This window comes from Ascaphus truei, chromosome 5 (assembly GCF_040206685.1).
Source record: "Ascaphus truei isolate aAscTru1 chromosome 5, aAscTru1.hap1, whole genome shotgun sequence".
Classification (NCBI taxonomy): domain Eukaryota; kingdom Metazoa; phylum Chordata; class Amphibia; order Anura; family Ascaphidae; genus Ascaphus; species Ascaphus truei.
The window spans coordinates 237,606,953-237,634,358 of record NC_134487.1 but is presented as its reverse complement, the minus strand read 5'-3'; the positions used below and the strand labels follow the sequence as shown (position 1 = coordinate 237,634,358).

At 45.2% G+C, this 27,406-nt stretch overlaps 1 protein-coding gene across 6 annotated transcripts in view; it reads right to left on the bottom strand.

Annotated features, from left to right (window-relative positions):
• Positions 1 to 419: 419 nt before the first annotated feature.
• The window catches only part of CAMK2B (calcium/calmodulin dependent protein kinase II beta), a 105,658-nt gene continuing 78,671 nt past the window's right edge, over positions 420 to 27,406 (bottom strand). For 2 of the 6 annotated variants that reach the window (XM_075601776.1, XM_075601775.1), the window contains exons 8-23: positions 22,947 to 23,030; positions 22,435 to 22,529; positions 21,609 to 21,731; positions 21,014 to 21,097; positions 20,868 to 20,910; positions 17,763 to 17,837; positions 12,735 to 12,772; positions 12,140 to 12,211; positions 11,218 to 11,262; positions 9,273 to 9,321; positions 7,891 to 8,019; positions 6,224 to 6,343; positions 5,463 to 5,538; positions 5,029 to 5,123; positions 4,169 to 4,403; positions 420 to 3,205 (exon numbers count right to left, since the gene is read on the bottom strand). In XM_075601776.1, the coding sequence (XP_075457891.1) occupies positions 4,171 to 4,403; positions 5,029 to 5,123; positions 5,463 to 5,538; positions 6,224 to 6,343; positions 7,891 to 8,019; positions 9,273 to 9,321; positions 11,218 to 11,262; positions 12,140 to 12,211; positions 12,735 to 12,772; positions 17,763 to 17,837; positions 20,868 to 20,910; positions 21,014 to 21,097; positions 21,609 to 21,731; positions 22,435 to 22,529; positions 22,947 to 23,030 (1,361 nt within the window). In that variant the 3' untranslated portion in view covers positions 420 to 3,205; positions 4,169 to 4,170. Of the gene's footprint in view, positions 3,206 to 4,168; positions 4,404 to 5,028; positions 5,124 to 5,462; positions 5,539 to 6,223; positions 6,344 to 7,890; positions 8,020 to 9,272; positions 9,322 to 11,217; positions 11,263 to 12,139; positions 12,212 to 12,734; positions 12,776 to 17,762; positions 17,838 to 20,867; positions 20,911 to 21,013; positions 21,098 to 21,608; positions 21,732 to 22,434; positions 22,530 to 22,946; positions 23,031 to 27,406 lie in introns of all 6 variants that reach the window. The other 4 variants (XM_075601774.1, XM_075601777.1, XM_075601778.1 and 1 more) reach the window with 4 other exon arrangements.

Here is a 27,406-nt window from a genome sequence, read left to right as displayed (position 1 = left end):
TAACTATGTACAAATATATTCTGGATCAATACAAGGAGCTTTCAAAAGAACTACTCATCCCAAGGGCAGTCCAAAGGACTTGGGTCATACTTTAAGGTAAGAGGAAGGGAGATTTCACCAGCAACAAAGGAAAAGGTTCTTTACAGTAAGGGAAGTTAAAATGTGGAATTCATTACCCATGGAGACTGTGATGGCAGATATAATAAATATCTTCAAAAAGGTTTGACATCTTTTTAGAAAGGAAAGGTAGACAGCAATATACCAAATAAGTAAACTGTACACATGAAGAGACGCGTGAGGTTTGGAAAGCTCTGTACATATAAAGAAGAAACCTGTGAGGTTTGGAAAACTCTGTACATATGAAGAAGAGACCTGTGAGGTTTGGAAAGCTCTGCACATATGAAGAAAGCAAACTCAGACACTGTGTGGTTTTCTCTTTAATTTGCATTATCCTGAAACAAATCAAGAGGAAGATCTTTTGGGGGGGTTCTCTTATTTTTAACACTTACAAGGCTCAGAAAATAAGAAAAGAAAAACAAAGAGTGAGAGAGAGACGAGAAAACAGAAATATAAAGGAAAACAGCAGCAAAAAAAGAACCCACTGGCATTCAAGTAACAAACAAGCTGTTATCTTGTTTCTCTTATATATATAGATTTATGTATATATAGGATTTCTTTTTAAAGGGCATGCAGAAAATAAAACAGCAACAAATTAAAACAAGACAGGCCTGAAGATTGGCCTCTTCTCTCCCTCTGGGTCACTTGTCTTATGCCTGTAAATTTTGATCTGTTTTATTAATTCTTCATGGGGGAAGGAGCTTTAAGCTTCCCCAGCTAAGTCTTTGTGGTTCTGTAGATTGCTTCCCCCCCATTAACACTTAAAGATCAGGTAGAGAGGAAGGGGGGGGGGAGAGTTGTAATTTCAGACGCCCCACAATCCCTGAAGGTTCGTGGGATTTGCAGTCATAAACCGTTCTTCCCAAAATATTAAGAGCTCAGAAAATCTGTGAGTACCACTACTACAGAGAACATTTTATTATATTTTTATATCATTACCATCTGCACTATTGTATTTATTTTTCTTTTTCATAATCCTGAGTCACCCAGCGCTCCGCTCCAATTTGAAAATCTACACAAGAACCATCTGGACCTGAACAGTCCATCCTAAGGGTGTAGAGCTGCTTTTTTATTCATTGTATTGCACTTTAATATTTATATAATTTTTCATACACTGGTGAAGGTCACTAAACACAATTTTGTGCACTGATTATTAATTATACATCACTGTCACGTATATTATATAGTTATTTAATTATTCACTTTGAGAAGCGCCCGGTTTTTATTTTTTTCTTGTACATCACTTGTCTTATGCCTGTAAATTTTGATCTGTTTTATTAATTCTTCATGGGGGAAGGAGCTTTAAGCTTCCCCAGCTAAGTCTTTGTGGTTCTGTAGATTGCTTCCCCCCCATTAACACTTAAAGATCAGGTAGAGAGGAAGGGGGGGGGGGAAGAGTTGTAATTTCAGACGCCCCACAATCCCTGAAGGTTCGTGGGATTTGCAGTCATAAACCGTTCTTCCCAAAATATTAAGAGCTCAGAAAAAGTTCTGAAAATGCAGTTCTGTCTGTTGCATCCCATAGTAGCTTTGGATTATTTAATTCTGTCCTTCAAACTCACAGAAAATGTGATAAACCCAAAGTCTTCTGCAAAGGTACCTGTACAAAAAAAAAATATTTCCCTAAGATCTACAGTATAGTTTTGCTACACCTTCAAAATATCCTCCTATTAACTCAAACAGGGCACGTGATCTTGTCCTAAACCCAAAGCCTTTCTGGATAAGTAGTTATGTCCTATAACCTTAAAGCCAAACAGTGTGTGTGGTTCTGTCCTATACGTAAACCCAAGCTGGGAGTGTGGTTATGTCCTATAAACCCAAAGCCTTTTGGGATAGGTCATATAAACACTTGAAGAAGAAACTTGCGCAGTTTGGAAAGCTCTGTACACTACCATTTCATCCATGAAGAACTCTACTGTTGGTCCGCTGGAATGTATCACAACCTACATCGAATCTGCTACATAAACCAAAAGCCTTATCCCATAAGTAGTACTGTCCTATAAATTCAAAGCCATAGGAGACATGCGGTACTGTTCAGTAAATCCGAAGCATTATAGGCTTTGGAGTGAGGAGTCCCTGCGAATATTATTCCTCAGTAGTAAAAGGAGGTACTGTGAGTCCTGCATACTGATCCTATATAATAATAGAGGGAGCAGGAGAAGAGCCCAGGCTGTGAACAGACACTTGGCACACTCCATAACACGCCCAGGCCATGCGTTACGATTGGCTCTCCGGCTGCACACAACGGAATCAAACCATTACTTACTGGGTGGGGCAGGTTGGGACAAAGGGTCATGTTTTTATATTTTTCTTCTTTTTTTTTTTTTGTCTTGTTTCTTTTTTGTTCATTTAGTCGCATTCCTGAAACAAAGTAAAACAACACAAAGGACAGAGCAGGTGGCAGCGGTGGCCCCCTGGGTTAACTGCTTTGCGAAAAAATTAAAGTAAAAAATAAATAATGGGGTTTTTTTGTGGGTTTTTTTTTTTTAACCTTTTTTTTTGTTTGTATTTTTGTTTTTTTCTCGTTGTTCTTTTTGGACGACTCATTTCACGTAGGACGCGCAAACACACGGAAAGAAACAGCGCCACTGAGAAGTTCACGGTTTGCTCCCCCCAGCTCCTCGAGATTTCAGACGCTCCTTCATCACCACCCACCCCCAAACAGTGGCAGAAGAGGGGGGGGCGGGGGAGTCTAAGGTCACCAATTTTTCTGCAGCAAGTCAATAGATGTTGTTAACCCCTTCAGTGCTGGAGGAGGCCACACAGGTGTGAGCCCCTCAAGCTGGGCAGGGGTCGAAAGGTTACAGGTCCAAGGGGTAAACATACAGAGGAGCCTTTACCCAAAGACCTTGTCCAGTCCTCCTGCGGCACTTCAGTCTCCATGTGTCCAGGTAGTGAATATCTGGGGGTGGGGAAGAAGTAGAGGTGTCTGGATTTTGGAGGGATGGGGGGAGAGGGATGGGAGGGAACGGCACAAGCATGCGGGCACGTGCTTTTCCTCGCCGCAGGAACACTGGGCGGCGGAGCCAAAAGGCTCTTGGCACTTCCTCTCTTCTGGTGAAGCCAGGAGGGGCGTTACTGGAGACTGCTGGAGACAGAGAGGGGGGGTGGGGCAGTGGGTTAGTGGCATAAACCCAGGAGGAACGCACAGAGTTCTGGGAGAAAAAAAACATAAGTAGACACAGGTAAAAATAAATAATATGAGATGTAGCAAGGAAGGTTATCAGTGTCCGGGACGTATAAACTGGAGCAAAATAATGGCCAAACAACCATCTCCTGAATGATCAAACTGAAAAACTCCAGTTACTTTCAATGGGGTTTACATTTCTTTTAATAAATCTGGTGCTGTTTTGTTGGCCATGATTTTGTTCCAGTTTGGGAGACTTTAGTGAATTGACCCCAAAACTGGAGCAAAAGAAATGCACTCAATTTAGAAAAGAGTCCTAATAGGAATCTATTGGATTTTGTTCTTTGATAAATCTGGTGCCGTGTTTCTACTCTACTGGTTCTGCAGCCTGGAGAACACGTTCTGTGTATGTGCATATAGCTTCTTGTGAGTTTAGGCAAGTCACTTTATTAAGTCATCAGCAAATAAAATGACAGGCTGATTTGACACTTAAATTTTTTTTTTTTTTTACCAAAATCTGACATTTGTCATTTTGAAATCAGGTTTTAAAGTCGGTTTGATTTCCTCTGGCTGCTTCCTTTTGTCTGATTTCACTATGTGCACAGGCAAAGTCCCCTTCTGTCTCCTCCACTTATCTTTATTGGATCTCTGGTAAGAACCGGGTGGGCTGGGTGCAAGGAAAATATTTGACTGACAAAAACGCCACCATACAAAGGCCTCAAAGAAATACAATTTGGAATTAATTGCCAGAGAAACAAAACCAGACAGATCTTTGCTTTTCACACGGTTATATAACTTTAAGGAAGGTTGTTTTTTGTCCATCTACATGGGATTGTACTTTTAAGATGATGGGCTAGCACTGGTGGGAGCTGAGTTTCTGGTCGAGTTTTGAAGCCTGTCAGAGCTGGTTATTAGCCACATTACCATCACTGGAGTGGTGCCACAGGAGCCCCTGAGCAGTGAAAGTGGACATTCTGCCACTTTCCCTCACGGCGATGCCAGACGCGGGTCTCCTCTGATTGGCTAGTGCGAGGCCGGCCCTGCGTGTCGATGTATTGCGTCAGGCGGATGTACGCAATGCAGGCTGCGTCCTCTCCCACCACATGAACGTGAGGGTTCAGGATGGTCGTGTGGATCGGTTTGTTATTCTTGGACAGCACTGGAGACAAGAATGAGAGCTCATTAGTTAAAAGGGAGCTAACAAGGTGCAAGGCCGCAGGGGAGCTAACAAGGGAGCAGGTTTTATGGGTCAGAGCATTACGTTGTCCGTTTAATTTATCTGGCTCAGGGAGGGGAATTAGATTTAAGTGAAGTTGAGGATAAGTGAATGAGATTGCCTTCAAATAAGTGACACTATCTTCTAATGAGTTACATTACCTTCTGTCATGTGAGACTACTTTCCAATGAGTGAGACTGCCTTCCAATGAGTGAGACTGCCTTCCAATGAGTGAGACTGCCTTCCAATGGTTGTTTGGATGTTGACAGGAAGATGGGGTGTGGTGTTGCAGGTACTGATATGATAGGTAGTTTTGTGTTGGCATGATAAGGGTTCTTGTTTTGGATGTATGAAGAAGGGGTCATATACTGGGGATAGTTGGGAAATTAGTTGTCTTGTGTAGGGGTGATAAGTAGATGGGACTCTTACGTTAGTTTTAATAATATTGGCTGAGGATTATGAAGATGTATATTATTGTTTTCATTGTATTGTGTTGAAGGATTATACTGTAGTTGTTATATTGGGGTGATAAGGAGATCTTTTATTGGGATATCTTTCAACTTCTTACAGTTCTCGAAGTAAAACCGGTGGAAATCAATCCCCTCCACCAGGTTACCCAGAGCTTCCGGTTCAAACGTGGTCAGCCCAGGGTCACATATCTTCCTGTAGGAGCAGAGAGTAAGTCAGGACCTTCATTCACACCCCTCCCCATAGCTGTACCAAACTTAGGGGATCTCACTCACCATCTCAACTCCTAAGGACAGCACCCAGAACTACTTCACCCCATTATCAATATCCCACTCAGGAGCTCCATCTAACTTTACCGCAATCTTTACTCATCTATAACACCATCCCACCATAATTAACCCCAACCTATATGTATAATGCCATTAACACCCTTTTTAAATATAAAAATATTTCCCCTTTATATCCCACCTCTCCCACCACTGATATCCGGCATCAATAAACTCCCAGAGACAGACATAATTCTCAGTCACTCACGCGTACGCCTCGAAGTCCCCGTTATTCACGGCCTCGATCAGCTGCTCTGTTATCTTGATTATCTCCTGCTTCCGAGCTGGAAAAACACACACCTACTTGTTAAAGAGAGAGTGGGAGCAACATGGGAGGGAGGGAGAAAGGAGGATTAGGGAGGGAAGAGAGAAAGGAGAAAAATGAAGGGAGGGGAGCAGGAGGGAGGTTAAAGCCAGGGAGACTGGGGACAGGACAGGGAAATCGGAGGGAAGGGAGCAGAGGGAGGAGAGCCAGAAAGGCAGGAGGAGGAAAGAAGAGGAGGATAAGTAGAGGGTTGTAAGGTAGGGAGACAGGAGGAGAGAGGGAAAAAAGGAGTGTGGGGAGCAGGGAAGAGGTGAGAGGCAGGGAGATAGGAGGAGAGATGCAGGCAGGAGGTTGGGTCATCGGAGTTTGGATCCATTGCTGATTCCTCTGCGAGTAGTGGGAGGTGAGGACTGATAGAAGTCAGTTAGAGAGATTAATAAATCTATCTTATCACAGTGTTCACAGATCTCATGTCAAAGGTGCCTATCAGAACATAAACTAAGAAAGAAAGAAAGGCGGAGGGAGAGGTTTGTTAAGAGAAGGAAAATTGGGCAGTAAGAGAATAGTGTGTGTGTGTGTGGGGGGGGGAGGGGTGATAGAAAGAGTACAGTGAGGTATGAGAGAGTGCATGATGGGGTGGAGGGGGGTAATAGCACATACAAGGTGAGTGTTTGGGATGGTGCGTGTGTGCCAGCTCTACTTACGCTGTACAAATGGTGAATTTAGGTGGGGCTGGGAGAGTCGATGCTGCGTGTTGGAATACTGCGCCCCCTCTGCTTCTGAGCCTCGTCTGACTGTGTTAAATATATCTGTGAATCTAGCAGCTGGGAGTGGGACAGGGACAGGGAACAGAGTGACAGAAACAGAGTGACAGAGACAGGGGCCAGAGAGAGAGATAGGGGCCAAAGACAAGACAGAGATAGGGGACAGACAGGACAGAGAGACAGGAGACACAGACAGAGTGACAGAGAAGTGCGACAAGAAAAAAAGACAGAAAAAGGAAGGGCAGAGATGGGAGTCATAAAGAGAGGAGAAAACCAGGGAAAGGACAGAAAGAGGAGGAGGAGGAGGAGGAGGGAGAGCAGTAACAGATGGGGAAAAATTGGAGAAAAGAGGAAACAAATAACAAAATGAAAAAAAATGAGATAAACAGATATCAACACACACTGAGCAGAGGCACATCAGCAGTGTGTGTGACACACAACACGCAACATTTAATCACAAACAACCACACAACAAGCAGCGACAGTGACAACCTCAACATAACCAGGACAGCCAGCAACAGTGCCAAGGAGTCTGTCTCTCCCCCCACAGTGTGACACAGTAACATAGACACAGGGGTCTCATCTTGCCTGTCCTAACCACAGCAGGGAGACAGAAGATCTCACCGAGTCTGTACAACACTGTAGGGACACAAGGATCCTCTGACCCAGGAGTAAAAACTAAGGGAGCTATTAGGACAATATTGTAGAAAAATGTATGCAAATTGTGTCATCTTCAGCCTGTGTTTCTATGCATCAATAGATCAGGCTCTATGGTCCAGTTTTTGGCCTGAGTGCATCAGCTTGTGATTTGGACAGTGTAAGCAGAAGGAGTTAGATCAATGTTTTTCAACAGGGGTTCCTAGGCACCCGTGGGTTCCCCGGGCATCCCTAAAGGGTTTCCTTCTATTTTCAGGTCATTTGGAAATTGTACCAAATACAGCAGAATTTACAATGTATCTAATCTCAGGCGTTCTATTAGAGAGGGTTGGGGTTCCTTACAATGCATCTGTTCTCAGATGCGCTATTAGAGAGGGTTGTGGTTCTTTACAATGTATCTAATCTCAGACTCGCTATTAGAGAGGGTTGGGGATCCGCAAAATTTCACAATATAATTATAGAGTTCCTTAACCAAAAAAATGTTGGAAACCACTGTATTAGAAAGAAGTTATCACACAAAGAATATAGTCAGATGGATCAAATTCTGCTTCACCTTTTCTCCCTTCCATCTGCGTAAAAAACTCTGCTACGTTTACGGCCCCGTCCGTAACTCTCTGGCTTATAACAATTTGTACCAGGTAGATTGAAGCTGGTTCTGATGTTACTGTTTTTTGATAAATAAAGCCGTCAAATATCACTTCATTTGCTCCAAAACTGTCCTAATGCAGAGCTCCCAAAATCTCTCTAGATTTGAAATGTCAGGAATCAACTTAGATTGTAAGCTTCTTGTGCCAGAGTGGGTTTTGTTTTGTGCACAGTGCTGTGCACACTGCCTGTGAATCCTTGGCCTATAAATCATAGGCCAAGGAATATTTCCTGCATTACAGGACCCACTGCGAATATTCAAGGGTGGTTTCCAGCATGCCCCCTTGTGTGTCAGTCCTACTTACGCTGTGCGAGAGGCGAATGGGGGAAGGACGGGGAGAGGGGCTGCTGAGCAATCGCTGGCAGTGACCCCTCAGCTTCTGGGGCCCCCGAACCCCTTCTCACTGAGCTTAAAATGTCTGAGAACTTCAGCACTAGGGAGAATGGGGAGAGACAAGGAGGGTGAAGCAAGATATAGAGAGGGGAGGGATGGGAAGAAAGGAAGAGATGAGAGAGGGAGTGATAGAGAAAGAGGGAGAGAGAAGGAATGAGATGGAGGGAGCAAAAGAGAGAGAGAGAGCAAGAGAGAAAAGAAGAGAATAATGAAGTTGAGATAATAGTGGAGGAGAGAGAATGTAAATTAGAATAAAGAAGTGAGAAAGAAAAGAGTGATGGAGAGAGAGTATGACGGGGAAAAAACATGAGACAAGCAAACTGAGAGACAGATGGAGGAGAGATGTCAAGGAAAGTTGATGAGCTTTAAGGAAGAAAGAGAGAACGGTACAAAGTAGGATGTGAAGAAAAACAGATATAGTCAGTGTGTGTGTGTTTGTCTATATATGTGTATGTTTGCGCCTGCGTATACATATATACACACACACACACACGTGTATGCTATGTGGCCCTCACATGGTAATGGAGTGCAGATTAGGGGGTTCCTAATAGAGATCCCCACTGCACAAGTTAAGCAGACTGTGACGGGACTGGTACAGGTGGGTTTGGGAGGGACCACAATGACCTGGGAGAGTACTGAGGTGAGGGGAAGTGTAGTAGGGAGTGCAGGGAGAGTGAGAGATAAAGTCACTGGTACCTGGGCAGAGAAAAGATCCTGTATCTCCAGAAGATACAGAGATAAACACAGAGAGAGAAGGAGAAATAGGTGAATGGTTGGATGGTGAGGGAGAGAGATGGAGGCTGTGCTGAAGGTAAAGAGAGGGATATATGGATGTCAGCAGGGAGGGGTAGTAAACAGATCAAGAGAGTGGTGAAAGGTACAAAAAGTGTAGTAACTGAGAAATAAATTACCCCTCCTCCCCCCCCTCACCACCTCCTATCTCCTCCCTCCTCCCTCAATCTTGCCTTTACACACTTTGCTCCCCTTTTATTCCATCTAATTTCCACACTCCCGCTCTCACTTTATAACAGATCCTTTCATTTTCTAATGTCTCCTCCCACCATCCCCCTCTCTCTCCTTATCTCTATTTCTCTCCCCCATGCTTCTTCCACCTCTCTCTCCCGATCCCCTTTTGTCTCGCTGGGCAGTACTGTAATTCCCCATCTCCTAAGGGCAGCAGAATCACAGGGGCGAGGTGGATGGAAGTAATTTGTTTTGGGTGTGGGTGGTGGGGAGGAGGGGGAAGAGGAGCACACAGAGGGGATACGTCAGCAGGACCGAGCATCACAATACCTTTCATGTCTTCATCTTCTGGGTTTGTATGTGTGCTGTCTGAGGAATCCTGAGAGAGAGAGACAGTGTGTAGGGGGGGAGGAGGGCGGGGAGGAAGGGGGGAGAGATGGGGTGGGGAAGAGAAATGGGGGGGGGAGAGAGGGGATGTTGGGAGAGAGACGGGGAAGGAAAAAAGACAGAAGGCAAAGGGAGAGAGAGAAAGAGAGAGGGGGAGAGAGATACAGCAGGGGATTGAGAGATGGTAGGGGATAAGTGAGAGAGAATAAAGAAACAAAGTGAATACAGAAAAATAGACAGCAGAGCGGTTAGTGACAGTTTCACAAATTCCCAAACTTGCACATCTGTAATTCCAAAATCCCTCCAGCTCAGCCCTTTATGATCTGGTGATAACCCAAATCCTGCAATGCACCAAGAAAACAAAAACTTCCGAGTTAAACCCTCCAGTGTCACAGAGCAAACCAAAGTACTGATCTGACTAAGCAGCATCTTGATGCTATCTCGGTGCCAGTCTCGCTCACTTCACAATTGTGTCCCCTCTCAGACTGACATCTCTACAAGTCAGTGCTATGTGTCCTACACACTACATCTGCAACACTGGGAGTACCAAGATCCAGACAGTTAAGCCAAGAATTCCTCTCCCCCATCTGTTTAGGGTCAAGCTCAGAGCGGCCCTTGGTCACGGCACCAAAAGTTAAAAAAAAAGAGAGAGAGAGAGGAACTCATATTTGAGAGAAATTACAGAGGCCCAGAGGGACGGACAGATGAAGAATGACATAAATAGAGAGCGATAGAATAAAACAGTGGAAGAGAGGGAAGGGGGACTGTTTGAAAGAAAGACAGATAAGTAAGAGACATTCAGGCCATTTTGGAGAAATGTGGGGAAGTAGAGGATTTTTCACTTTATGCCTCTTCAGGGGGTATTCACTAAAGTCTCCTAGCTGCAAATATGGGGCACAACCAGCATCACATTTATCAAAGAAAGGGAACCCCATTTCAGTGGAGTTTTTTCTTTCGTTCGATAAATCTGGTGCGGTTTTCTGCACTGGTTTTTGCAGCTGGGAGACCTCACTAAAGAGACCCTTTGTATCAATGTCCTTCCATTCTTGCTCTGTGTGCATCATTTACTCAGATGTGGAGTTACACACATTATAATGGGACGGATCAACCACAGCCTGATTTGATTCCTTTTATTTGCGCAATAAAATCCACCAGATCTAAGTTGGCGTTAAACTCTCTCCTCCCCACTCCCACCCCCCACCCCCCAGCAAACAGATTTGCTACATCGGATACATTGGAATAAATTGGGTGATGGTCTCAAAACACACTATGGGGGTCTATGTACCAAGGCAGAAAGGGTGCAATACTGAGACAAACAAAACTCAGCCAGATACATTAAAGATAAAAATCCAAATAATTGCAATAACAAAAGGAGAGAGAAGGAGTAGGTGTTGCGATATTGGACCAACAAGTAGATGATATTACAAGCTTTCGAACCGCTCAGCGTCCTTCATCAGGAGTATGGACCTTGATAGGTTTGAAAGTTTGTAACATATCAATTACTTGCTGGTTCAATAAAAGGTATCACACTGTCTCTCCCTCCTTTGTTACTACGTACATGGAAGAAAGGACCAACCCAGCTACCCACCCTTCTTTATTTAATCATTGAAATTGAATTTTGGTCTTTGGTACATATGGCGCACCCCTTTTGCCTTGATACATATTCCTCCTTGTGTAGATCCATTCACATTGGGCTACTAATGAACTAATTCTTTGCAATTCTGCCATATTTATGTTTGCTGCCAGAAATACGTCCTCTAAGATACCTGGAAGCAGAATTTTAAGGAGGTGCTATAATTTCCTCCCAAAGCTTCTCCGATTCTAAAAACGGAGAAGAGGTGTGTGACGCTACTTTTGAAGAGAGCGGAAGTAAAGAGATGGCAAATACCTTAATCCCGTCCACCAGGTTATGAATTACTGTGGTTTGAGGTTCCTACAGAGGAAGAAAGAATGAGAAATGGGAAGGAAGAGAGAACAAGAAAAGGGTGAGAAAGAGAGAGGGAGAGAAGAAAGCAGAAAGAGAGAAGGAGAAAGGGAGAGAGGACGAGGCAGAAGTGAGGATAGAGGGAGAGGAACGTGAGGAAATAAGGTGGGGAGAAAGGGAGAAAGAGAAGGGGGGAGAGAGAATGCAAAAAGAGGGACAGAAAGAGTAACGTAAGGAATAGGAAGGGTGGGACAGACAGAGGATGAGAGAAAGAAGAAATGTAGGGAAGAGAGAGAGAATGAAGGAGTGAGAAGGCAGAGAGAGAGGTGTTTCACAGACAAATAACAGACCCCTAGCCCTGACCCATGCTAGGACCACAGATTTATCTAAGCTACAGAAAAATAACAGACGCCTCTCTCCAAAAGACAGACCACAAACTTATCTAATCCACAGACAAATAACAGACTTCCCTCTCCCAAAAACATACCACAGACAAATAACAGATTTCTCTCTCCCAAAGACAGACTAAGGATTTATCTAAGCCATGGACAGATTTTAACAGACTTCCCTAACCCCACAGAAAGATCAGACTTTTCCATCCTGAGACAGACCACAGACTTGTCTAAACCACAGACACATAACAGACTTTAATAAACCACGGAGAAGTACTGTAGGAGGTTCTACCAATCACATGAGTAGCTGAGAAACCCGAGGGCACTGCAGACAAAACCTGCCCATCAGTTGGGTGGTAGGGAAGGGGAAGAGCCCTGGGGCAGACCACAGGGTATTAGCCCTCCCCACTCCAAATACCACAGATACACTATGTGCAGGGACCCATTAACACCCCCCTCGAGGAGCTCTGCTGGCCCATCCCCACCCTTCGTACCAGCAGTGGCGGAGGAATGGGCCCCTTCGGACTGGTCACTCCGGCGCTGTTCTTGGTGCTGTTCGTCTGGGGCTGCGAGGGGACAGAGAAGGAGTTAAAGGGTACCCCAAAAACATCCAGCACTAAAACTATTAGAGAGGGGTATGTATGTATAGGAGGGTTAGCATCAAGGTACAATGGAAGTGGGTATATGGAGCAATACGAGAAGTTATAGGGATGGGTAATATCAAGCAATAGGGGGAGTTATTGGGAACGATTATATAGGAGGATGTATAGGGAGGGGCTATATGAAACAATAGGAGTTATGGGGAGCGGGTATATGTAGCAATAGGAAGAGTTATAGGGAGGGGTTATATGGAAAAATAGGAAAAGTTATAGGGAGCGAGTGGGGGGAGGAGTTATAGGGTGTATATGGAGCAATAGGAGAATGTTATAGGGAGCAGTTGGTTTTATGGAGCAATAGGAAGAGTTATAGAAGCAATTATATGGAGAAATATGAGGAGCTATAGGTTAGGATGTGTGTATTTATTAGGGGGAAATGGGGGGTTGTGGCTTGGAGGGTGGATAGGTGTTTTGGGGGGCGGGGTTGTCTTACCTTCCCACCATCTGTCTTCTTGTTCAGTAAACTCTTGGCTGCTAAGAGATGCCATAGGGAGAGATAGACACGGTTAAAATGTATCAGAGCCTGAACATCAGCAAGAGTCCAGCAGGGAGAGAGTGTGTGTGTGTGTTCGCAAGTATATATGTGCATGTGTCAGTGTCTACGTGCGTCTGTATCTGTATACCTGTGCATCTGTTTTTTTTCCTCTGTGTATATGTTTGTTCCTGTGTCTGTCTGTATATGTGTTTCTGTCTGCGTGTGTGTATTTCTATTTTTTGTCTGTCTGCATGTATTTGTCAATGTGTCTGTGTCTATGTATTTGCCTGTGTCTGTTTGTCTATATATGTCTGTGTATGCATATTTGCATGTGTGTATATGTGTATATGTCTGTGTGTGTGTATATGTGTATTTGCCTGTGTGTATCTGTGTATGTGTATTTGCCTGTGTCTATATGTATGCTTATTTGACTGTGTGTCTCTGTTTGTGTATATTTGTATTCCGCGGCGGAGCCCCTAGGCACTGGCATATGTCAGCCACCTCCTTGGAACCGCCCTCCATCTTGTTTGGAATCCTAGTATCAAATGACACCGCGGACGTTATTAACCGTGCTAGCGCACGGCGTCACATTGCCATGGCAACTAGACGCTGTGTTACGTCGCGTTGGGCGTTATTTGATGCTGGGGTGCGTGCGTATGCGTGTGTCCCCACCCCATTTGCCTATGACTGAGAGCTGTACAGCTACACAGATCACAGTCAGAGTCTGTGTCACTTCTAGGGCTTAACAGCTTGGGGGCTATTGTACGTGGATATGTGAGTTTAGCTGTTCACTGGATCACACATCAAGACCCCTCCTCAGAAAATGAACTGGTATGCCTCCGAGTGTAACCCATATCCTGGAGCGCCCTATTACAGTATGTAGATCAGTATGTAAAAGGGGAACTAAAGAACAAGAACTTACCTTGCCAAAAAAGAAGAGAAGAGCAGAAGGAAAGAGGGAACGAGAGAGAAAAGAAAGAAAGAGATACAGAAGATCAGAGAGAGAAAGAGAGGGGAAAAGAACAAAAGAAAAAAAAGAGAGAGTGAGATATAGATAGAGAAAAGGATAGAAAGGAAAAGATAACCAAGTAAGAAATACGCAGTGGGCACTGTTAAATGTCAGATGTGTACATATACTGTGGCCATTGGCAGGCTAACAAGACAATGTGCCCATCACATGCCAAGTCAGGGAGGCCCGAGCCCACAACCACCACACCTCCCGCTCAGCATCACCTCGTCTACCAACATCCGGCATATTCCTGATGTATATACCATGTGAACAGTATATATAGCACTGAGCCTGGGACAGTGACCCACACACCTTACAAACCCTAAGGCTATGCTTATAGTGCTGGCTATGCGACCGGCTACGCGACCGCGTGACGTCAGCCGTCACCGTTGTAATAGCGATTCCTGCTTATAGTGCAGGAGACAAGAGAGGGCGACCGGGGGGCGTGGCGAAGGTGTGGCCGTGAGCGGTTCACCCTCATTGGCTTAACCGCTCACGTGCCGCGGCAATCACGAAAAAGTCCAAATCCTTTGACTACCGATCGCTCTGCAGCGCCGTCGCGGTCACACCCGCAACGGACTGCATGTACTTGCTACGGCGCTGCGTGATGTCGCAGTCGCCAGCACTATAAGCGCAGCCTAGAGCATGAACCAAGCACAATCTCCCTACTGCTGCAGCTGCATGTACGCACAGACATATACTGCTTTAAACATACGTACAGAGACAGATATATGCGCAGCTCCGCATCTACAATATGTACACTAGGAGACACACAAATCTATAGATGTATGCAAACAGATACACATGTATACTTTGCTTTGCATACATGTATATTAGATACAGACACTGCGACGGATATATACACAGCAACACCTTATCCTACAATGAGCAGCCACCTTACCTTCTTCTTTCAACATTGTCCCTCATTCCCCCTAGACTGTAAGCTCTCACGAGCAGGACCCTCATTACCTCTTTATATCTGTTGGTGCATGTTCGTCATCACCTGTATGTAACTGTTTATGTAACATACATAACTCCGTACCCCCATTGTACCGCACTGTGGAATATACTGTATACTGTACGTATGTGTATGTGTATATATATATATATATATATATATATATATATATATATATATATATACACACATACATACATACATACATACATACATACACAAACACACACACAAAAACGGATGCTGGGTGCACACAAACAAAAAACCATAGCCACAAAAATAGTATAACATCTTTATCAGAAATCCACAACCGGTCTGTTAGATACATAGAAAAACAAGGTCCACAGCACACTCAAAGTGGAAAATGAATGATTTAATCTTAGAAAATCATCAGGCAATCACAAAAACTCCAGAGCGACATACGTTTCAGACCACAAGGTCTTGTCTCAGAGCTTGAGAAAAGACCAAGACCTTGTGGTCTGAAACGTACGTCGCTCTGGAGTTTTTGTGATTGCCTGATGATTTTCTAAGATTAAATCATTCTTTTTCTACTTCGAGTGTGCTGTGGACCTTGTTTTTCTGTATATATATATATATATATACATGGCATAATATAGTGGGATATATTGCAATATATTGTATCGCCATTCTGAATTCTGATCTATACTCGGATATGTTGGTTTATCCCTGGGATCAATGTCCCTCTTTAGTATATGTACAACATCTCTGGACATTTGTACACACACAGATAGATATACACTGACATTTAATATTCTGTAATTTCTGCCTTATCTCAGGAACAAGGATTTGTGAGACTTTAGAGTGTGAGCTCTGAGATCCAGACCCCTCCTCCCTATATGTCATTCAATTGTGTAGACTGCGAGCGGCTGGGGGCTTCCTCAGTTCATTCCATGCACGTGACATGCCCGGGCACACAGCATGCACCAAGGTATACACACCACATGCAGCATCCTCAGGGGGGCACATAGCCAGAACCCCTATACACCCTTCACATGCCACAGAGGCAGCCTGGGTACATTTGAATATCTTCTATACCCAAAGAGAGACCCTGGTACCCTTGGCATACTGTAGACTAACAGAGACAGCCCTGAAACACTATATACCCACATAGACAGCCTTGTACTGCTGACATACTATACACCAACAGAGAAAGCCTTGGAGCCCTGGCATACTGTATACAAGCAAAAACAGCCTGGTACCCCTGGAACTATTTATTCACTAAGAATGCCTTGGTACCTCGAATATCTTATATACCCACTAAGAAAACCTGGATACCTTGGATATCCTATATATATACCGACATAGAAGGCCTCGTAACCCTGGTATACTATATACCGACAGAGAGAACCTGGTACCTCTTGCATACTACAGTATATACCCACAGAGACAGCCTGGTACCCCTGGCATACTATATACCCAAAAATGAAGCTTGGAACCTCTGGTATACTGTATACTCACAGAGACATCCTGGTACCCCTGGCATACTATATAACTAAGAGAGCCTGGTACCCCTGGCATACTATAGACCAACTAAGAAAGCCTGGTACCTCTCCTACAATATATATTTATAAATATAGTCTGGTACTCCTGGCATACTATATACCCACCAAGACAGTCTGGTGCCCCTGCTATACTTTTCCCATAAACTGAGACTTGTACCTCTGCCATCCTAGATACGCACAATGACAGACTGGGTATTTCTTAAAATCCTATTTAACCTAATTTACACGTCAAAACAGCCTTGGTGCACTTATGTTTCTATCTGCCTCACCTAAGGCACTACTACATAGCTGTGCCACATGCACCCAATAGGCAGCCTGGCACCTCTGCCATTATATATATATATATATGTATATATATATATATATATATATATATATATATATATATATATATATATATATATATATATAGCAAATATTCCTGTATGCTCATTTGCATGTCTTAGGGCTGGGACCCGCTGCTCCCGGCGGCGCGGGCGGCTGCACGGGCTTTCCCCACCAGCAGGGGAATCCTCCCGAGCCGGTCCCGGTCCCCCCTGGCTGCACAGCTCACTACACGCTGTGACGCGTCAGCCGCTAGGGGATACAAGAGAATTGTAATCCCTAGCTTCAACGCGTCACGTGGTGTGGCTCTGAGCCAATGAGGAGGGGAGGCTTCGGGAGGAGGAGAGGCTTCGGGGAGCGGGGAGAAGTGTGGAGTGCCTGCCTCTGTCTGTGTGTGTATGTGTGTATGAGTGCCTGCCTGCGTGCGTGCGTGTGTGCGTGTGTGTGAGAGAGTGCCTGCGTGTGTGTATGAGTGTGTGTGTTGCTTGTGATTACTTCAATCAGCAGCTCCAGCCCGAGCCCGTGGAGGGAGGGAGGGGGGGGTAGTAGCGGGTCCCTCCGCTCAAGCCACGCCCCCCCCCTCCCGCTCAAGCCTCCCACTCCCGCCCACCGCTCCCTACAGACCGCATATCGCGGTCTGTGTATGTCAGCGCCCCGCCTGTCTGCAGTGCGGGAGCGCTGACGGAGGGATCGGGGCCTTAGCCTTAGGCAGGTCTGCAACCCCGCCTTTCACCATTATCACTCAGCACACAGCACTTCCACTGCAGCAAGGGATTCTGGGAAATGACATGCAAATGGGAACACAGTGTCACCTTTTGCTTCAATATATATATATATATATATATATATATATATATATATATATATATATATACACATATATATACATATATATATTATATATATATATATAAACACACACACACACACAAACACTGTAACACAGTCTGAACATCATGACCAAGCTAATTACCACCAGGCCACTGCCACTCTCTCCTATTACTGCTCTACAAGGGGGGAGATACCCCCATACAGCCCCCTAATGACCCACGCAGGCAGGCAGCTGGGAGTAAGCAGCAGTCACATGCAGTCACCTCGCGGTGTAGCGTTGGGTGGGAGACAATGCAAACGTGGGGTGGGGGAGGGGAAATGTGTTCTGAGGACACAACTACCTTGTTCCACCAACCCCAGGGCTGTACTAGTGGCGGCGGTGGTGATTGTGGCAGGAGCCGTGGTCTGTCTGCCCACTGTGAGGGGAGTGAGAGCAGAGAAAGGGGGGGGGAGGGGAGGAGAGAAAGAAGGCACGATGGATTGGGGAAGAGCGAAGAGAGAGGAGTATAGAGAAGAGAGAGCGAGGGTATAGAGAAGGGAGGGTATAGAGAAGGGAGGGAGGGTATAGAGAAGGGAGAGGGAGGGTATAGAGAAGGCAGAGAGAAGGGGGGTATAGATAAGGGAAAGAGAGGGTATAGAGAGGGTATAGAGAAGGGAGAGAGAAGAAGGTACATAGAAGGGAGAGGGAGGGTATAGAGAAGGGAGAGGGAGGGTATAGAGAAGGGAGAGAGAGGGTATAGAGAAGGGAGAGAGAGGGAGAGTATATAGAAGGGAGAGGAGGGTATAGAGAAGGGAGAGAGGGAGGGTATAGAGAAGGGGACGAGAGAGGGAGGGTATAGAGAAGGGGACGAGAGAGGGAGGGTATAGAGAAGGGGACGAGAGAGGGAGGGTATAGAGAAGGGGACGAGAGAGGGAGGTTATAGAGAAGGGGACGAGGGAGTGTATAGAGAAGGGGACAAGGGAGGGTATAGAGAAGGAGAGAGAAGGAGGGTATAGAGAAGGGAGAGGGAGGGTATAGAGAAGGGAGAGAGAGGGAGGGTATAGAGAAGGGACAGAGAGGAAGGGTATAGAGAAGGGACAGAGAGGAAGGGTATAGAGAAGGGACAGAGAGGAAGGGTATAAAGAAGGGAGAGAGGGAGGGTATAGAGAAGTGGGAGAGGGAGGGTATAGAGTAGGGGACGAGAGAGGGAGGGTATAGAGAAGAGGATGAGAGAGGAAGGGTATAGAGAAGGGGATGCGAGATGGAGAGTATAGAGAAGTGGACGTGAGAGGGAGGGTATAGAGAAGGGGACAAGGGAGGGTATAGAGAAGGGAGAGAGAGGGAGAGTATAGAGAAGGGAGAGAGGGAGGGTTTAGAGAAGGGAGAGAGAAGAAGGTACAGAGAAGGGAGAGGGAGGGTATAGAGAAGGGTGAGAGGGAGGGTTTAGAGAAGGGAGAGAGAAGAAGGTACAGAGAAGGGAGAGGGAGGATATAGAGAAGGGAGAGGGAGGGTATAGAGAAGGGAGAGGGAGGATATAGAGAAGGGAGAGAGAGGGTATAGAGAAGGGAGAGAGAGGGAGAGTATATAGAAGGGAGAGGAGGGTATAGAGAAGGGAGAGAGGGAGGGTATAGAGAAGGGGACGAGAGAGGGAGGGTATAGAGAAGGGGACAAGGGAGGGTATAGAGAAGGGAGAGAGAGGGAGAGTATAGAGAAGGGAGAGAGGGAGGGTTTAGAGAAGGGAGAGAGAAGAAGGTACAGAGAAGGGAGAGGGAGGATATAGAGAAGGGAGAGGGAGGGTATAGAGAAGGGAGAGGGAGGATATAGAGAAGGGAGAGAGAGGGTATAGAGAAGGGAGAGAGAGGGAGAGTATATAGAAGGGAGAGGAGGGTATAGAGAAGGGAGAGAGGGAGGGTATAGAGAAGGGGACGAGAGAGGGAGGGTATAGAGAAGGGGACGAGGGAGGGTATAGAGAAGGGGATGAGGGAGGGTATAGAGAAGGGGACGAGAGGGAGGGTATAGAGAAGGGAGAGAGAGGGAGGGTATAGAGAAGGGGACGAGAGAGGGAGGGTATAGAGAAGGGAGAGAGGGAGGGTATAGAGAAGGAGAGAGAAGGAGGGTATAGAGAAGGGAGAGAGAGGGAGGGTATAGAGAAGGGACAGAGAGGAAGGGTATAGAGAAGGGACAGAGAGGAAGGGTATGAAGAAGGGAGAGAGGGAGGGTATAGAGAAGTGGGAGAGGGAGGGTATAGAGTAGGGGACGAGAGAGGGAGGGTATAGAGAAGAGGATGAGAGAGGAAGGGTATAGAGAAGGGGATGAGAGATGGAGAGTATAGAGAAGTGGACGTGAGAGGGAGGGTATAGAGAAGGGGACAAGGGAGGGTATAGAGAAGGAGATGAGAGAGGGAGGGTATAGAGAAGGGGACGAGAGAGGTAGGGTATAGAGAAGGTGACGAGAGAGGTAGGGTATAGAGAAGGGGACGAAAGAGGGAGGGTATAGAGAAGGGGACAAGAGAGGGAGGGTATAGAGAAGAGGATGAGAGAGGAAGGGTATAGAGAAGGGGATGAGAGATGGAGAGTATAGAGAAGTGGACGTGAGAGGGAGGGTATAGAGAAGGGGACAAGGGAGGGTATAGAGAAGGAGATGAGAGAGGGAGGGTATAGAGAAGGGGACGAGAGAGGTAGGGTATAGAGAAGGTGACGAGAGAGGTAGGGTATAGAGAAGGGGACGAAAGAGGGAGGGTATAGAGAAGGGGACGAGAGAGGGAGGGTATAGAGAAGGGGACGAGAGAGGGAGGGTATAGAGAAGGGAACGAGAGAGGGAGGGTATAGAGAAGGGGACGAGAGAGGGAGGGTATAGAGAAGGGGACGAGAGAGGGAGGGTATAGAGAAGGGGACGAGAGAGGGAGGGTATAGAGAAGGGGACAAGAGAGGGAGGGTATAGAGAAGGGGACAAGAGAGGGAGGGTAGAGAGAGGGAGGGTATAGAGAAGGGGACGAGAGAGAGTGTGAGAAAGACAGATAGAGAGTGAGAAGTTAATGATGATACAAAAGATAGAGTGAGGTATGGGAAGACGAAGAGATAGTGAAGAGAGAGGGAGAAACGGGAGTGGAAGAAATATAGGAGAGTAACGGGAGAGACAGGAGAGATGCAGTAAGCAGAATAAGCCAGACTAGAAATAAAGGAGAGATAAGCAGAGAGAAACCCCTCAAACACACACACACGGCGGTAACCCCCCACTCTGCAGAGCGTCGCTCTGCACATCACACTCGTATCAGGGAGTCCAGCATTGGAGACACCTGCAGAACATCGCTCAGGAAATCCCACAGTGAGAAGATCTGCAGAGCATTGCTCGGGGAATGCCACAGAGAGGAGATCTGCAGAGCATCACCCAGGGAATCCGCAGTGATGACAGCTACAGAGGATTGCTCGGGGAATCTCAGGTTCACGCCTGGGGAGTGTGCACTTACCAGAGAAGTTCCTTGTTGCCAGCATGGTGGTGAGGATGGCCCCCTGGGTGAAGAGCAGATAACAGGGGGGATTATCGGGGAGTCTGGGGGTCCCATTGTGGGGAGGTAGGAAGGGGAAGTGCATTGAAGCAGCCCCCCGGACTCACCTTCAGCTTCCGACGGGCATTGAATTTCTTCAGACACTCCACGGTCTCCTGTCTGTGCATCATGGAGGCCACGGTGGAGCGTTGCTGGAGGGAGGAGAGGGAGGGCGCTCTTATATGGGGCGTGTGACAGCCACTTCAAGGCAAACATGATCGCTAGAGCGTCTAATGTACCGAATCTCCCTTGCCCCCCCCACACACACATATCACCACTTGCTACTGGATCCCACTTGTCCAAGATCACCATGGATCCTATTTCTCCCTGCTGCATCCCCCTCCCCCCCCCCTCCCCACACACACACCAGTGGATTCTATTCTTCCAGGTACACACTAGTGGATCACACTCAGTGGATCCAATTTTCCCACCACCACTAGTGGGTCCTATTTTGCTTTCTCAGTCACAAGTGGATCCCATCCCCCTGCTCCCCCAACACTTGCTGGTGAGATATAATCCCAACCCCAACCTACTAACAGAATGCATTTCCCAGCAGTAACTGCTGGATTCCATTTCCCCAGTGCTCACTTAAAAAATCCAGTGTGACTACCCTTCCTCTCCCCTTTATGCTGTGTCCCGTATGTGGATACAGGGGGTACTCACACAGACCCAGGGGTGTTTGAGAGCTTCATGCGCAGTTATGCGTTTGGTTGGGTTGATGGTTAGCATTTGGTTGATGAGGTTCTTGGCTTCGGGTGTCACCGTGTCCCACTCTGGAGATGGAAACTGCGGGGAGGGTGAAGAAAGAACAGGGAGGGGGGGGGGCAGCGGGGGTTTAACAATACTCAGGTACTGCCCACAGAAGTAGTTTAACATCAGTCACCCATTACTCTGTTAAAAAGGTATTGGGATTTACTCCTGAAACAGGGTCTGGAAATTGAGGGAGCTGTGTTCTAATATCAGTTAGCAGAGGAAGGGTTTGGTGCTACCAAAGAGGACTGAATGTTAAAACAAATAATGTAATGTTACTATAGTGAGAGAGGAGGATTGCTATTCAAAAAAGTGATGGTTTGAACATTCATGAGTATTAATATTCCAGTAGAATAGTAGGGGATTGTTACTCTAGAAACCGGATAGTGGGGTAATTACTCCAGTAACAGGGTAGGGCCCATTGTTACTCCAATTCAAGAATTATGTTTTATTACTACAAAGACAGAGATGAGGACTTTCATAAGATGATAAGAGTATTATTAGTACAGGAGCAGGTCAGAGGATCCTTACTACTATAAGGAGATTGAGTACTAATTATCCAGTGGCACGGCTGTGGATATTTACCCCTATAAACTGTAATTGAGCATTAGTACTTCAGTATCAGGCTTGAGAATATTTCATCCTATAAGGGGATTGAAGATTAATACTCCAACACTGTGGCATAATGTTGCATTGGTGAGGGTCCTTAGTATTAATACTCCAGGTTAGGCATACTCACGTCATACGCCCCAGCCTTGATCTGCTGGTACAGCTTGTGCTGATCCTCATCCCAAAAAGGGGGGTATCCAACAAGTAGGATGTAAAGAATCACACCTTGGAGGGTGGGGAGAACAGCGCAGTCAGACAATTACAGCAGGGGCACTGTACCTCCCTCCTGTACCTCAAACCCCCTCCTTCACACTCCCCCTCCTCGCCCTCACACCCACCCTTCACTCATACACACACACACACACACACACACACACACACACACACACACACACACACACACACACACACACACACACACACACACACACACACATCTCTCACACTCTTCTCCCTCCCCTTCTCTCTCTTGCATCCCTTCCACTCCCCCTCCTCTCACTCACACCCCTCCAACCTCCCTCTACTCACAGGTACTCTCCTCTGCCCTCTCCTCCCTTTTCCATTCCTCCTTCACCCCCTACTGTCTCACCTCCCCCTCCTCTCACAGTTCCCACCCTCCTCATCTCCCTTCTTCTCCCTTACCACATGCCCAGATATCCACCGGCTTTCCATATGCCTCCTTCCTAAGAACCTCAGGGGACAGGTACCCGGGAGTGCCCGCAAAGCCTGTCAGAGAGGGCACAGGATCAATCCCCTCCCCTATCCCCAAATGCACCCCTATCCCCAACTTATAGCTCTTTAACTAAATAGTACTGGATACATGGAGCACTTTCCCTTCAAAGGGGCTTATACATCTGTGATGCTAGGCCTTATCTATATTCAGTATTCTACCACTTCAACACACAGAAGGTTAATTTGAGTTACAAGTTACATTTTAAAAATATGTTTCCCCCACCATTTTCTCCCCCCATGCCTCCCCGATTCTCTCTTTCCTCCCCCCTGTTTAGTAGGCAAGTCCCTACCTGTGGAGCAGGGAGGGGGGTCCGTCCTGGCCGCAGACACCGGAAGTTGTAACTGATTTCTGGGTTGGACCTCTGCTGCTGCCGCCATCCTACTCCCTCCTCTACTGCCTGTCTCCTCTAACCAACGGCCCACCTGCCCGACCTGCGCCCCTAAACTGCTGGGCCCTGTGTAGCTGCCCCACTCCTAGATTCGCCTCTATGCAACACACATCAGTTCCCTCCCAAAAGAGTTCTTTGAAGTTTGGAAGATGATAATTCACGTGTCTTGCCGACATAAAACACACCTCTTGTTGAATTCTAACTTCATATACCATATGCATGGCTTTCATCCTAAAAGCCCCTGCATTGGAAACTGAATAAGCCCACCTTATGGGGCTTCACTCTCTAGTAACATTTTTATGGCTGGTGAAGACAAAATATTTTTTTGCATTACAAAAATGCCTGAGTATAAAAATACCCTCATAACTTTCTTTCTATGATAAGAATGCCACCTTCAACGTTGCATTTGTGTAATTAAAATACACGTGGATAATTCATCATGATAGGGTAACTTTAATCTTTGAAGGTGAAATATGTATCTCATACGTAACATAGACCAACCTGTCATATTTGGTATTCATTTAATCAGCTGAGCTCCCTTGTTATAAATAAATCTTTCACATCCTTGTGAATTCCATCGAATCCCAAATATCTTGTATTTAGTCAACTTATACAGACATGTAGAATGTCTTCCTCGCCACCTCTTGCGTTACCCAGATCACATGAGGAATTTATGTTAAAGTACATTAAAAAAAGCTTTGCTTATTTCTACAGTCAAAAAGAGTTGTGGACCTATGTTTTCAATCGCCCCACAAACACAGACCAGGTTTGCTCACGGATAACCCCACTTCTAGACAAACACATAAAACAGGTTGGGGTCATTCTGTCCTGGCCCCAAAAATATTTTTAAGTTAATAAATCAAAAACATATATTTCAGTGAGAGAATACTGAACATAGATAGGGTCTATCGTCACAACATCAAATACAGAATAAAGGAATATCTGAACTACACTGGTTTATTTAATACCCAGATACAAAATTGCTGAACCATGAAAAGGGTCAGTGGGAAAGAAAGATTGTATCCATGGGTCTTCTATCTATGGCACTATGCATATATAGTAATTATTAATAACATGGTATATAAGATACATTGATGTGCCCATATCATGCATACTGTATATAAACATTGTATCGTATTAAATACACAGGGGCCGATTCACTAAGCTACGTTAAGTGGCTTTAAGAGCGCAAAGTACCCTTTAAGCCCAATAAGGCTGCAGTGAGATTCACTAAGCAGTGATAACTACGCTTTATCGCTCTTAAAAGGTAATTTTTTTGCCCTCGGCGCAAAATGCGCACAAGCAGCCTTTTGTGCTGATTTTTGCCAGTACTACCGATTCACTAAGCAGCGCTAAATGAATCGGCCTTAAAAACCGCGCCAAACAAACGTGCCAGCAAAAGGCAGGCGCAAAAGGAGCTGGACTTAGAAAAAATTTAATTGTTTACCTTTTTGCTGGCACACCATTCATACAACAGGCGCGCGGGGGTGTCCGGGGGTCCCCGCGGGGGTCCCCGTGGCCATCCAGAGGCATCCGGGGTCCCCGCGGCCGTCCAGGGGTCCCTGCGGGCCTGCGGTACCAATGGTGTGCCCCCAAAAATTAAACAATACTGTAAAAAAATACCCCCGTCCCCTAACACATACACTACATTAATGTGCAAAATTACTATTCACATATGGATAATAATGCATTTGCCCATTAAATATACATTAATACAATAAATATATGTTGTACTCACCCTTGTCTGGCACCCACGATGAAGGCCACCCGCATCTTCCTCCCAGTCCATACACTGGGGTGCTGAAAAATATATAAAATAAGAAAAAGTGCCAAACTAATGTCCCCTAACCCCTTAATGACCTTAGCAGTTATTAACCGCTACAGTTATTAAGGGGTTAAGCCACCCTGACCCGATACCCACCCTTCACCCATTTATTTGTACAGTGGCTTCATCATGTGTGTGTGTGTATATATATATATATATATATATATATATATATATATATATATATATATATATACTGTATATACATGATTAACCAATATACAAATAAATACTGTACATGGCCAAATACAAATCTCTCCAAATACAAACAGCACCAAGCTCAATCAATATCTAATAAATCAAAATACAAACACTCAATTTGACAATGTGTACATGATACAAATAATCTTTGCATCATATATACTATGTCAAACAATGCTCCAAATCAAAGACACTAATCCAAACAAGATACAAATACAATCATTAAAGAAAAACAAAGCATCAACACAATTAATTTACCATCAATTAATCCAATCACCAATCAATTACAATACAAATCAATTACACACTTCAAATCCAACAAACAAACCATTGTGAAAAATAATCTATGTCAAAGTAACCATCAAAATAAATCTATCTTCCAAAAATAAGCCAATAAAATAATCTATAGCAACCAGCCTTTAACTAAACATTAGCAAAAATGACATGTACATTATAAACACATTTTAACACAAAGCAGCCAATTGCAATTCCAAAAAACATCCAAACAAGTCAAGCCAACAAGTTTTTATTATACCTGTATGTATGTCCATCTATAGTTTACAGACATAAATACAGGTGCAATAAAAGAGCATGAAAAACAATCGAAACACGTTAAAAATCAACATACAATACAACCACTGATTTGTCCTGTACGTATGTATACCCATAGTGACATACATACATTCAGGACAAATAAATGGACATTAAAAAATATGGACGTCAGGAAAAAAAATGCCAAAAAACCTGTAAAATAAAATTAAAATACATTTTATTTTTTTACTTACCATTAGATGAACCAGTCACAGCAATCAAGGGGAACCGGAAGCACTGGAGCAGCTAGTCCAACAACAGGAACCAGGTAACCATAAAATAAAAAAACCATTACCATCCACAAGTGTCTTTATCTTCTTTTTTCTAGTTGTAATCCATAGTGGGGGTCTTCTCTGTCTTCTTCTGTCTTCTTCCGGGGTCTTCTTATCTTCATACGCCATGCCCTGGTCTTCTTTCTTCATAGGAGGTCTTTCCTCCTCGGCGTCTAGCCTGAAAATGAGACGACATAGGCTTTTAAAGGCCTATGACGTCACATTTTCGTCATATGGTTCTCACGGTCATGATTGGGCCGTGAAAACCATGTGTTTTGGCCGACAAAAAAAAAATGATGACGTCATTTAAAGGCAATGAAAGGACAGCCATCAGAATTGGCTGTGCTTCAATTGCCTTTAAGATGACGTCATGAAAAGAAAGATGGCCGGCCTCACATGGCACGGTAGCCAATCAGAGCGTGGGGAATACATCCCAACTCTGATTGGCTCAAGTACCATGTGACAGGCTTTCAGTAACGTCACATCCATTCTCCCCAAAGCCTCTGTCACATGGTCTACTTGAGCCAATCAGAGTTGGGATGGAGTTCCCACGCTCTGATTGGCTACCGTACCATGTGAGGCCGGCCCTCTTTCTGTTCATGATGTCATCTTAAAGGCAATTCAAGCACAGCCAATTCTGATTGGCTGTGCTTTCATTGCCTTTAAATTACATCATTTTTTTTTTTTGGCCAAAACACATGTTTTTCACGGCCAAATCAGGACCGTGAGAACCATATGATGAAAATGTGACGTCATAGGCCTTTAAAAGCCTATGTCGTCTCATTTTCAGGCTAGACGCCGAGGAGGAAAGACCTCCTATGAAGAAAGAAGACCAGGGCGTGGCATATGAAGATAAGAAGACCCCGGAAGAAGACAGAAGAAGACGGAGAAGACACCCGCTATGGATTACAACTAGAAAAAAGAAGATAAAGACACTTGTGGATGGTAATGTTTTTTTTATTTTATGGTTACCTGGTTCCTGTTGTTGGATTAGCTGCTCCAGTGCTTCCGGTTCCCCTTGATTGCTGTGACTGGTTCATCTAATGGTAAGTAAAAAAATAAAATTTATTTTAATTTTATTTTACAGGTTTT